The 12,520-nt window shown below is 32.7% G+C and overlaps 1 protein-coding gene across 1 annotated transcript; it reads right to left on the bottom strand.

Annotated features, from left to right (window-relative positions):
* Nucleotides 1-8,089: 8,089 nt before the first annotated feature.
* Nucleotides 8,090-10,069, bottom strand: LOC107918728 (cytochrome P450 89A2). Its single transcript, XM_016848314.2, has one exon. The coding sequence runs from the start codon at nt 9,890-9,892 to the stop codon at nt 8,339-8,341; it is 1,554 nt and encodes a 517-aa protein (XP_016703803.2). The 5' UTR covers nt 9,893-10,069; the 3' UTR covers nt 8,090-8,338.
* Nucleotides 10,070-12,520: the final 2,451 nt, after the last annotated feature.

Raw genomic sequence — 12,520 nt, 5'->3', positions numbered from 1 at the left:
AACTCTAATACGCAACAATGAAGCATATCTTCAAGAATCTGAATCACACGTTTGGATTGACCATCCGTTTGAGGGTGAAATGCAGTGCTAAAATGCAACCACGTAACTAAAGCTTCTTGTAACCTTCTCCAAAATCGTGATGTAAACCGTGGATCTCTATCTGAAATAATGGAGACTGGCACTCTGTGTAATCTGACAATCTTTGAAACATATAACTCAGCTAAGATCGAACCATCATCAGATAATGTCAGTTGTGTATTCATCGCGCATAGAGCAAACAAGGACTTTCTACTCAATGCATCAGTAACTATGTTTGGTTTTCCTGGATGATAATCAATAACCAACTCGTAATCTTTTAACAGTTCGAGCCATTTGTGCTATCTCAAGTTCAAATCTTTCTATGGCATTATATATTTTAAACTCTTGTGATCGGTAAAAATATGACATTTTTCACCGAACAAATGGTGTCGCCAAATTTTTAACGCAAACACGATAGCTGCCAACTCTAGGTCATTTTTCCGATAGTTCTTTTCGTGCAACTTTAACTGCCTAGAAGCATAAGCTATTATTTTGCCTTCCTGCATCAAAACACAACCTAAACCATTTAAAGATGCATCGCTAAAAATCACAAATTCTTTACCCGATTCAGGCTGAACCAAAATTGGTGCTTCAGTCAATAGTGCTTTCAACTGATTAAAACTTTACTGACATTTTTTAGGCCATTCAAACTTTACATCTTTCTGTAATAGCCGCGTCATCGGTGTAGCTATTATTGAGAATCCTTTGACAAATCTTCAGTAATAACCAGCTAATCCCAAAAAACTTCTGACTTCTGATACAATTTTTGGTGGTTTCCAGTCAACAACTGCGAAAATTTTACTCAGGTCAATTCTGATGCCTTCAGCCGATACTATATGTCTTAGAAAACTGACTTTTGGGAGCCAAAACTCGCATTTTCTAAATTTCAAAAATAGTTGTTTATCTCGTAGGGTTTGTAAAACAATTCTCAAGTGTTCAACATACTCGGACTTGTCTCGAGAATAGATTAGAATTTTGTCAATAAATACCACCATGAATTTGTCTAAATACGGTCTGAAGATTCTATTCATCAAATCCATAAATTCTGCAGGTGCATTTGTTAAACCGAACAACATCACAAGAAATTCGTAGTGTCTGTACCTAGTTCTAAATACAATTTTTGGCACATTTGAATCTTTCACTCATAATTGATAATAACCAGAACGAAGATCAATCTTCAAGAATACTGTGGCACCTTTCAACTAATCGAACAGATTATTAATATGAGGCAATGGATATTTGTTCTTGATTGTAACTTTGTTTAGCTGATGGTAGTCTATACACAATCTCATCGATCTTTCCTTTTTCTTAACGAATAGAACTGGTGCACCCCAAGGTGAAAAACTGGGTCTAGCAAAACCCTTATCTATCAACTCTTGGAACTGTGCTTTCAACTCTTTCAATTTAGTAAGAGTCATTCTATAAGTTGCTATCGATGTTGGTGATGCTCTCGGTACAAGTTCTATAGCAAACTCAACCTTTCCAATCGGCAGTAATCCAGGTAACTCCTCTGGAAACACATCGAGATACTTGCAAACCACTGGCACTAATTCAAGCTTCAATTCAGACACTTTAGTATCCAATACATAAGCAAGACAAGCATTGCAACCTTTTCTCACATAATTCTATGCTGACATAGCTAATAAAACAATATGCAACCCACTCGAATTATATGATTTAATGCGAAGTGACTCATCATTCTGACATTTTAATATGATAAGCTTTCGTCTACAGTTTACATAAGCATCATGCAGAGTTAGCCTGTCCATACCCAGAATCATATCAAATTCATCAAACGGTAATAATAATCATGTATATGTATGCTCATACGAGCTGTGAATCGGTATGCTCTCTCGAGCTGTAAATCCGTATGCTCTCACGAGCTATATAAATTGGTATGCTCTCACGAGCTGTAAATTGGTATGCTCTCACGAGCTATAAATTGGTAAGCTCATACGAGCTATTGTGTGTCCGCAATACATGCAAGACCTCAACCAAATCGATAACCCTAATGACATGTCATTTGTATCCTACGGATTCCTATGGTTCAAGCGGGGCTCGAAAATCATCGAATGTCATTGGATATGCATTCGGTAATTATATATGACAAATCATAACATTTATATATTTCAATTAAATACATATAAATACAATTTAATTACACAAACTTACCTTGACGAGTATATGTAGATACGGAGGCAATTAATCTAAGATTTTCCCTTTGCCCCGATCTCACTACGTATGAGGCCTGTCTTGATCTATACAGATAAATTTAACTCAAATTAAAATATTTCTCATTCAATTTAGTCCAACACATATTTTTGGCAAAATTACCATTTTGCCCTATAATTTTATTTCTTTGCAATTTAGTCCTTAGGCTCGGAAAATGAAATTCATGCAATTTTACCGCTACCCAAGCCTAGCCAATTTTTATACATGCTTATAACAGACCACATATTTTAAAATTTCACAAATTTTACCATGAATTTATCATATTTTTCAATTTAACCCTAATTGACAATTTCACCAAGAATCCCTTTACAAGAGTTGTTTATCTAACAAAAACCATTCATTTTCCATCATCAAACATCAAAAATCATATATATTTGTCAATGGTAAAACCCTAATAGTTTAAAAATTTTACAAATTAGTCCTCGGGCTAGCTAGATTAAGCTACAACGATCCCAGAAATGTAAAAATAATAAAAAATGAGACAAAAATCATACCAATTTAGCAAAGATGAAAATGACTGAACCAAGCTTCTTCCGTGGCTAATCTTCCATTTTAGTTTCAGTTGAAACAAGTAAAAAATGATTACTTTTTCATTTGTTTCATTTATTATTAACTTTATTTACTAATTACTTAATTAACCTTTAAAAACATTAATATTTACACAATTGACAAGCCATGTACATCCACTATCAAGTTAAATGGTATAATTACCACATAAGGACTTCCACTTTAAAGTTCTATAGCTATTTAATACCTTTAGCTATTAGAACTCAACTTTTGCACTTTACTCGATTTAGTCGTTTTTATCAAATTAAGCATGTAAATGGTAAAATTTCTTAATGAAATTTTTATACAGTACTTCTATCTTGATGTAGGAGATAAAATAATAATAAAATAAATTTTTTAACTTTCAATTTATGGTCCCGAAACCACTGTTTTGATTTCACTGAAAATAGGTTGTTACAGTATAGGTATATGCCAAATTGGGTGAGAAAAATGGCTTGTAAGATGGCCTATTTTCGTCCATATAGGTAGAGACACAGGCGTGCGTCTCAGTTGTGTGTGACACACAGTTAGGTGACATGGCCGTGTGTCACTTATAGCTTTCAAAAGGTTGCAAGTCAAGCTGTTACACGGCCTAGCACACGACCTGGTACACGAGCGTGTGAGGTTATCTCAAAGGGTACACGGCCTGACACACAGGTGTGTGGCTTGGTCGTGTGACCAAGCCAGAGAGTTATATGGGTACGGACACGGGCTGGGACACAGCCATGTGCCCTTATTTTGAATGCCCACATGGCCTAGTCACACGGCCATGTGACCTCTGTAGTGTTGAAAATTTTTACTATTTTCTGTAAAATTCTTTGAGTTTCCGATTTAGTCCCATCTTGTTTCTAACACGTATTTAAGGCCTTGAAGGCTCGTATAAGGGACCACATATATGTTTTGAACTAGATTTAATATGTTTATTAATATAATATGAAATGTTTGAAATTTTTGTCTGTTTGAATTGTAAACTTTGGTAATGCTCCGTAACCCTATTCCGGTGACGGATACAGATTAGGTGTGTTATAGAATAAGTGTATCTATGATAATGTGTTATGATAATCTGAAAATGTGGGAAGTGAGGGGTATTGAATCTTCTTCCAGAATTATTTTGAATCTGAATTAGTGTTATCTAGAGTTATGAAATTCTGTTATAAACTGATATGGAATTCATCAGAATGGTTCAGGTAGTTATTTATTAGTATGGATGTGTGTGATACTGAATTAGGGTATGTTTGAGTATGAATTGATGGTATTATATTTTACGTAAGTATTTTCCAAAAATATATGTACCTGCCCGTTATAAATGTCAGTGAACAACTGTTTGAGATAAGAGTATGAGTTAAGGCAAGGAGTATTGGAAGTGGTTTTTGAGGGTATGTATTGTTGAGAAATTACTATGGGACAAGAGATTTATGAAACGTTTGGAAGGATTTCTCAGTTGGATAGATAAGGGAGATAGAGTATGACAAAAGCAAAATAAATGGAGTTTAAGAGAATGGTGTTCTATGGTGGTATCTACCGAAATAAATGATGTTGACTAATTGGCATCCAAAAGTTCATACAAGAGTGCAAAGAATGCATCAAGGTAATGTCATAATGAGCTAACTAAGTACTCATATACTTACAAGATTTGTTATTTCCTTTCAGATATCTAAGAAGAGACTTCGCTTGAAGGTACGATGTCAGGAGTATGCCAAAGTGGTTGCAGAGTGGAATATTATGCATACAGTGGAGTTGTGGAGTAGTCTAGGAACACCCCCTTCGAGTCTGTAATAAATAAACTTCCATTTTATAAGGGTTGGATTCGAGTCTGTTGTAAACAAATATATTTTAAACACATCCCTTGTTTTCTTGTAATAAGTATTTAATTAAAATACCACAGTATATGTTTAAAGAAATAGGTAATTGTAAATTGTTTTTGTTAATTTTTGAGTTTTGTGCAGTAACACCCGAATCTTGACCTGGTGAATCGGGTTGGGTTTGGGGTGTTATTGAATTGCTCAATCACCTCTTCCTTTGGGTTCGACCCCTTGGAATACTTTCTTGTTCCATCGAAACTATAAATATTACAATTAACACTATACGCTTGCAGTTAAAACTTGTTCTTTAAAATAATTTTATAAAACCATTTGTTTTTCTACACACACTGTATACATCTCAATATCAAAATTCGGGTCGATTTTGAAAATTTTAATTTTTCGTTGTACAAGAAAATCGTTTTCAAATAAGATGTATTCCAACATAAATAAATATAATTTTCTCATCCTATGTTAATTAGATAAATATAAATTGAAATAAACTTGTTTTAATTATATGTTATCTATAACTAAATATTTTCAAAAAATCTATATTTAAAATAAATAGTTAATTAAATAAGTAAAAATTTGAAAAGGTTAATGTATCCATTGAATTTAACTTATATAAATAAATTATTTATTTAATTACCTTTAAAAGAGAAAAATGAAAAACATAGATGCTCGTAATATTGTGGTTTTGTGGCTTATTATATTATATATATTAGTTTCTTTCTCGTGTGATGCACATGTTAATTTTATGTATTAATTAAAATATAATTTATTTTAAATTTAATACTAAAAAACTTAAAAATATTGATGCCACATATAAAAATTGAAAGTAGTAATATAGAATAAAATATGTTAAAAATGAACTAAATAAAATAATGAAATTGTTTAGAAGTTTTAAAAATTAAAAGATCTAGTTATCTTAACTTTAAATTAAATAATATATATTATGACAAATTTTAAATTTAATGAAATAATTAAAATAAAATTTAAGCAAAATATAAATTATAATTATATTTTAAAAAATCTAATGATATCAAACATAAATATTAAGATAAATAATATTTATTTATGTTAATTGAATAATATTTATATTTATGATAATATTATTTATCTTTATGATAATTTTATATATTTTGTTTTTTACATAAAATTTACCTAAAATTTTTAAAATTTATCTAATTCTAACCCTTTCAAAATTTACTCAAGATTTTAATTTTTATTTACCTAAAATTACTACATAATAATTATATATTTACCAATTAAGTAAGCTATCCGCATTAACTTTGTGTTTTATATATGTGTCTGATTTCACTATATAGGTCGGCAAGTAATAAGTTAGATAAAGAAGCAAGCCATCTTAATATATATATATATTTTTAAAAGTAGCCTGAAAGAAGCATAACTTCAATGACCATGTAACCTTGTTTAAAGAAATTGAGCATAAATTATACCTTAATTAGGTTTGGATGGATTCGATCTAAACTATTATTTAAATATTTGATTAAATTGATGTGAAAAGTTAATTATACTAATAAAATTTTAAAATTATTAAATTAATAAAAAATTTCCATAACATTAAGTAAAAGTTACTTCAATAATTTTTTATATATTTTTAATTTTATTATAGGAACTTTATTATTTTTGTTAAGTTATAATCAACATTAATAAAATAAAAGAATCAAGAGAAGCATCATAGTGTGCTACAGTTGTTATGCAAAATGCATTCACTCGAGTAAACCCAGAAATTGAAAATGCAAAAAAGAAATCCAAAATTTCTAAATTTCATCATCTACAATTTCACTATCTTTTAACAAATGTTATCACTCAAGTAACCCACAAAGAATTATCTCTCCTCTAAATCTGCATTTATTTTCATAATAGCCAGAAACTCTTATCTTCGATAACAAAAAAAAAAAAAGAATGTTGATGAAAGCCCAACTCTAAAGGTCCAGCATGATTAGATTTTTCATTGTTCAATTTAATATTTCTCAATCCCTAAAAAAATCATCATTCTTCTCATTTTTCTATACAAGTTCTCTAACAAATTTCCTTAGTGGTTTACAAACTTTTGGAACCGCCACCAAATCTATTATGATGTCGAAATCAAGCTCTCCTTCTCCACCGTTGATTCTCTCTGTTGCGTTGTCGTGTTTTCTTAAAACAAATAATGAATACTCCAATGATAATCTTATTTCCAAAATCGAACGATTCCTTCTTTCAAGGCTATTTCTGGTAAATAAACACCCGTAGGAAGAGAGGAAAAAGCTTCAAGTCGACATGAAAATTCTGTTGATCGAAGGTCAGACAGAGCAGCAGCTAAGGTTTTCATGGGAGGAGAATAGAGAAAAAAAGGAAAGAATTTTTTTAAAAAGGAAAAAAGGTATTTTTTTTTTGTATAAAATATAAGTTTTTTTAAATTTAATTTTGATAAAAGAAACAAAGGGCAATTTGATTAGAAATACATGTCAACCTATTCAATTGTTAAAAAGGTGACACTTGTCCTATTCTGGTTGGCTTGCATGCCACATCAGCAAAAAGCTGACTCTATTAAAGTATTGGTTGATAATCAAAATAAAACTTTAAGTATCACATTAAAACAAACCCTGAAATAGAGGAGCTATTCATGCCATTATCCTTATATAATTCTACTAGAACACTTTTTCTCCTTGGTTTACTGTCGGACTCTCCAAGACTACAAATAATTGGTCTTTGTCAATTTACCGGGGTGCCCTTGGCCGAAAAGAAATTGGCTTTAAAATTAATGGGCAATTATTTCTTTTCATTTTCAAGGAAATCAGGAATAATGGACAATTGAATAATAAATTAAGGGTTAAATTTTGCAATAAGCTCACGTAATTTGCATAAGTTACGGATTTAGCCTCTATACCTTAATATGGTCTATTTTAGTCAAAGTATTTTTTGAATTGGTCAAATTTAGTTTATGTACTTTTCATATTTTGAAATTTTAGTCTTGATTAAATGGTAGTAATTAAATTTATTTGGTTAAATGTTGCTATTAGTCTTATAATATGCCTAAAGTTGTAAATTTAGTTCATATTATCTAATTAGATCATTTCCTAGTCCCTATATCTTTTAAATTTCAAAATTTTTTCCTTAAAGCAAACAAAAGTCTTTAAATCTGTAACTAACTTTTTTATAAGTAATAGGTGGAAATAGTTAAGCTAACATGACTTCATTTATGAAATATTATTATCTTTGACACATATTGTTTGGTCAAGGCTGAAATTTTAAAATCTATAGAGTATAGGACTAAAAATAATAAAACTAAAGTATATAACTAAATTCACAAATTATGTATAATACAGGGACTAATGTTAGAAATTAACCTAAATTAATAACCCTCTGAGTTCCAAGAAAACATTACTTACGAGTAATCCATGGACCAAAAAAAAATACTCTTAATAAGCCCAAAACATCAGATTTAATTTCCATTCTTGAATACATTAATGTATAGCCACTAGAATTTCAGGCCTTAGTTACATATGCGTAATTAATAAAGGTTTTTGGTACAACTCTAGAAGAAAGTTGTTACTATATATCCAGCTGTAATATCATTTTGGTTTAAATAAAAGCTTATCTAAGCTTGACAATGCCCTGCACTTGAAGGATAAATTATTTATATAAATAAATCCTGATAAAATATCAGTGGTTTCTTAAGTTTTCCTAGGGTAAATGTGGGCCCGCAATGGAGTTTTCATCACCACAGTGAACTCCTGCTTCTCCTCCAAGCTCACATCATCTCCATCCATGGCTTTCCATTGGAAGTTGAAGACCAAGTTTGCCACAAAATACTCTAGATGAAGTATGGCCAAGGCAAGTCCAGGGCAAATCCTCCTTCCAACCCCAAATGGCATCATCTTGATTTCCCTACTTCCCGTTATATCAAATACTACTTCCCCACTCTTATTATTGCTTAGGAATCTCTCAGGCTTAAATGCCATTGGATCCTCCCATACTTTAGTATCCCACCCCATTTCTGCTACAAGGAAATTAATGGTGGCATTCTTGGGCACCAAATACCCTCCCAGGACTGTATCTTCTCTCACTGTATGAGGCAAAAGAAAATGACCTGGTGGATGCCTTCTTAGCCCTTCCAAGATAACCGCCTTCAAATATGGCATCTTCTGCAAATCATCTTCCTTCACCTCTCTCTCTCCTTTTCCCACTACCCCTTTAATCTCCATGAACAGTTTCTCCTGAACATGCGGATATTTCACCATATTTGCCATAATCCACTGCAAAGCAGTGGAAGTAGTATCTGTTCCACCATTGAGAAACTCAGAACTCAAGCTAACAATTTCCTTTTCTGTAAGCTTCCGCTTTTCCTCCGGAAGTTGAAGATCAAGCAATGTATCCACATACGCCAAAATATGTCCGTCATCCAGTCCATTCTTGTTCAGTGACCTCTCGTCTTTTCCTTTCTTTCGTGCTCTTATCAAACGGACCAGCACTCTCTCTTGTTTCTCAAGGGCCTTATAGAACTCCTTCCAACGTTTCTGAAGCAATACCCTTGTCACCTTAGGCCACAAATTGAGTATGTTGAATCTTCCACCCAAGTCTAAAAGCAAACGCCGCTGCACAGTTTCGATCTCTTTAATCTCTTCTTGATTAAGTTTGTCACCGAAACACATCAGAACTAATAAGCAGAACATAGCATATTGAAAATTATCAAGCACACGAACCGGTTCCCCAGTTTTCGAGCTTGACATTAGAGAATCTAACAGAATCTGAAGAACCCATTTTCGAGCATGAGAGTATGATTTGATACGAGAAGGATGGAGGATTTCAGCAGTAAGGTTACGCCTCAAAAGTCTCCAAGTCGGACCATAGGAAGCTGAATTTATATTATGTTGATTGCAGCTTATAATCTTGCCGATAGTCGGAGCATCAGGGCGGTCAGCGAATAAAGCACCGTTTTGGATTAAGGCCTGGTAGGTAAGGGAACGGTCAGAGACGAAAATGGTGGGGCGAGAAAGAAGATTGAGAGTGACCATTGGACCAAGCTTTTTGTGGAGGTTCCGTAGGATTGGTTCAAGCTCGGAAAAGGTTCGCCTGAGCCATAGGATGTTGGTGATAATGGGAAAGTTGGCAGGGCCAGGAGGTAGAATCTGGGACGGTGTTTTAGAGGTGAAAGAGAGGAGGTTGAAAAGAGCTCGAAGAAGAAGCGAAACAGTGATGGTGATGAAGATGATGAACCAGGTTTCCATGTTTGGTTTGGTCTTTGGAGGTGAGAGTTTGAGAGTGGGGAGACTGTGAGGAAAGTTCTGTGGGTGATAAAATAAGGGCGAGCACTATGGGGCTTAAACTATTCAAGTTTGTTGGCAAAAGCGTGAACGCATGTACATAATACAAAAGGGTCACGAAATCTATAATCCTACGTTTTTCATTTGTAATTCTATTGTGTGTAGAACTCATCAAGGCCGGTGCCGGAAGAGGTTGGGGTCGGGCTAATTTAAAATTTTATACTTGTTTCTCAGGTGTGGATCCAATCGACCCAATATATCTGAAATTTTATTTAAATTCGATTTAGATAAAAAAAATTTAAATTCGATCTAACTTTTAGAACATTTTTATTTTAGTCACCAAGCGCTAAATTTCTAACAACATTTAACTATGTAAGCCGTACCATGTTTGCACTTTCGTTTTGGTCACCCAACTCGCAAGTGACTTTCATTTTGGTCACCCAACTCCTAGGTCACTTTCGTTTTAGTCACCCAATAATATATTCGTATAAGTATTGGTCGGGGTAAAAAGAAATCAAGGTTTAGAGTGAAAAAATGGTAGAAACTAAAATAATATACAAAATTTGTCAAATTGTACTTGTTTATCCCATTGTCGAAAATTCTAAACTTTTTTTATATTTAAATTTTAAATTTTAAATTTTAAAATATCAAAATAAATTATTGAAAAAAATTTATCCCTTGATAATGTCAACCGATTTGTTACTATAATATTGACGTTTCTATAATAAAGAGAGTAAAAATAAGAAATAAGAGAACAAAAGAGAAGTACATATTTTATTCATCAATAGGGATATCTACAACGCTTCTCCAAAATCTATGTTTATAAACATAAGAAGTACACATGATATAAAACTCTACTTTTAATAGAATTAGAGTGCAAAAGTACGTCAAACTTGTTATCCTAATGGACATCCAATAATAATAAAATATTTGAAATACTCCCTCTTGGATGCCCGTCAATAGGTAATGTGCATCGTAAAAACCTTACTAAGATAAAAAAAGGTTTGTGGAAAAAATTCTTAGTGAAGGAAAAAGAATACACATTTATAAAACGCATAATATACAGACTCATTAAAAACCTTACCAGGCTGACCCAGTGGGCAAAACCTTAGTTAAAGGGAAAAGAGTATAGTGCGTATTTACTCTCCCTCATGACAACATCACATAATATCTCATACTTTACGTATTCAATCTTGAATATTAGCTTTTCAAATAATCACTTCAACAAATTTGATAAACGTTTCAATGTTGGCAACTCCTCTCACTCAACTGTTGAAGAAAAAAAATTATTGGAATGATGAGTGTCAGCAGAGTTTTGAAAAGTTGAAAGTAGTTTTGACTGAAGCTCTAGTTTTAGCACAGCCAAAATCTAGTATAGAGTATACTATTTATATTGATGCATATTTGAATGGGATTGGCTGTGTTCTTATGCAAAAGGGTAAGGTTATAACTTATGCATCTCGCTAGCTTAAACCTTATGAGAAGAACTATCCAACCCATGATTTGGAACTGGCAGTACTAGTATTGGCGTTGAAGGTTTGGAGATACTATTTGTATGGAGAAAATTATCATGTGTTCTCTAATTCCAAGAGTTTGAAGTATTTGATGACATAGAAAGATTTGAACCAACACCAAAGATAGTGGATGAAATTGTTAAAAGATTATGATTTGGCCATAGAGTATCACCCTGGAAAAACAAATGTTGTGGCTGATGCTTTGAGTAGAAAAACTGTGGCAATATTAACTTCTGTTCGAGCCAAAGTAAGTATGGTTAATGATGGATCATTACTAGCAGAGTTAATTGTTAGGCCAACTTTTCTTTTTTAGATTCTAGAAGAACAGATGAAAGATGCTCAATGTGATTTGTATAAACAACGTATGGCGTCTGGTAGTGCAACAAACTTCAATTTGGGTAAATATGGTGAACTACGATTCATGGGAAGAATGTATGTACTACCCGAGAATGATTTAAGAAAAAGAACTGCTAAGAGAGACTCATTAGGGACCCTTTTCACTTCATCCAGGAATTGTAAAGATGTATAGAGATTTAAAAAGTTCATATTGGTAGCTTGGAGTGAAAAGATAAATCACAGAATATGTTTCAACTTGTTTGACCTGCCAAAGAATTAAAGTAGAACATCAAGTTCCGTTGGGTAAGTTGTATCCTTTGGAGATACCAAAATGGAAATGTGATAGAATTACTATGGGTTTTGTGTCAAGACTACCCCTCAGTCTTTCAAAGACGAACTCGGTATGGGTAATAGTGGATTGACTCACTAAATCAATTCATTTTCTACTAGTACACGCTACTTACTCACTGGAAAAGTTAGCCAATCTTTATATTTCTAAGATAGTGCGCCTGCTGGAATTTCATCTTCTATAGTTTTAGACAGAGATTCAAGGTTTACATCTAGATTTTGGAAGCAATTACAGGGATCATTGGGAACTAAGCTACAATTTAGTAGTGCATTCCACCCTCAGATGATGGACAATTTAAAAGAGTCATTCAAGTGTTGGAAGATATATTAAGAAGCTGTGTGATTGATTTTGGGCTGAACTAGGAAAGGTATCTTCCTCTGGTTGAATTTGCGT

This window comes from Gossypium hirsutum, chromosome D13, assembly GCF_007990345.1.
Source record: "Gossypium hirsutum isolate 1008001.06 chromosome D13, Gossypium_hirsutum_v2.1, whole genome shotgun sequence".
NCBI lineage: Eukaryota > Viridiplantae > Streptophyta > Magnoliopsida > Malvales > Malvaceae > Gossypium > Gossypium hirsutum.
The sequence above is the reverse complement of the archived record's forward strand: the minus strand, read 5'-3'. Positions and strand labels throughout refer to the sequence as shown.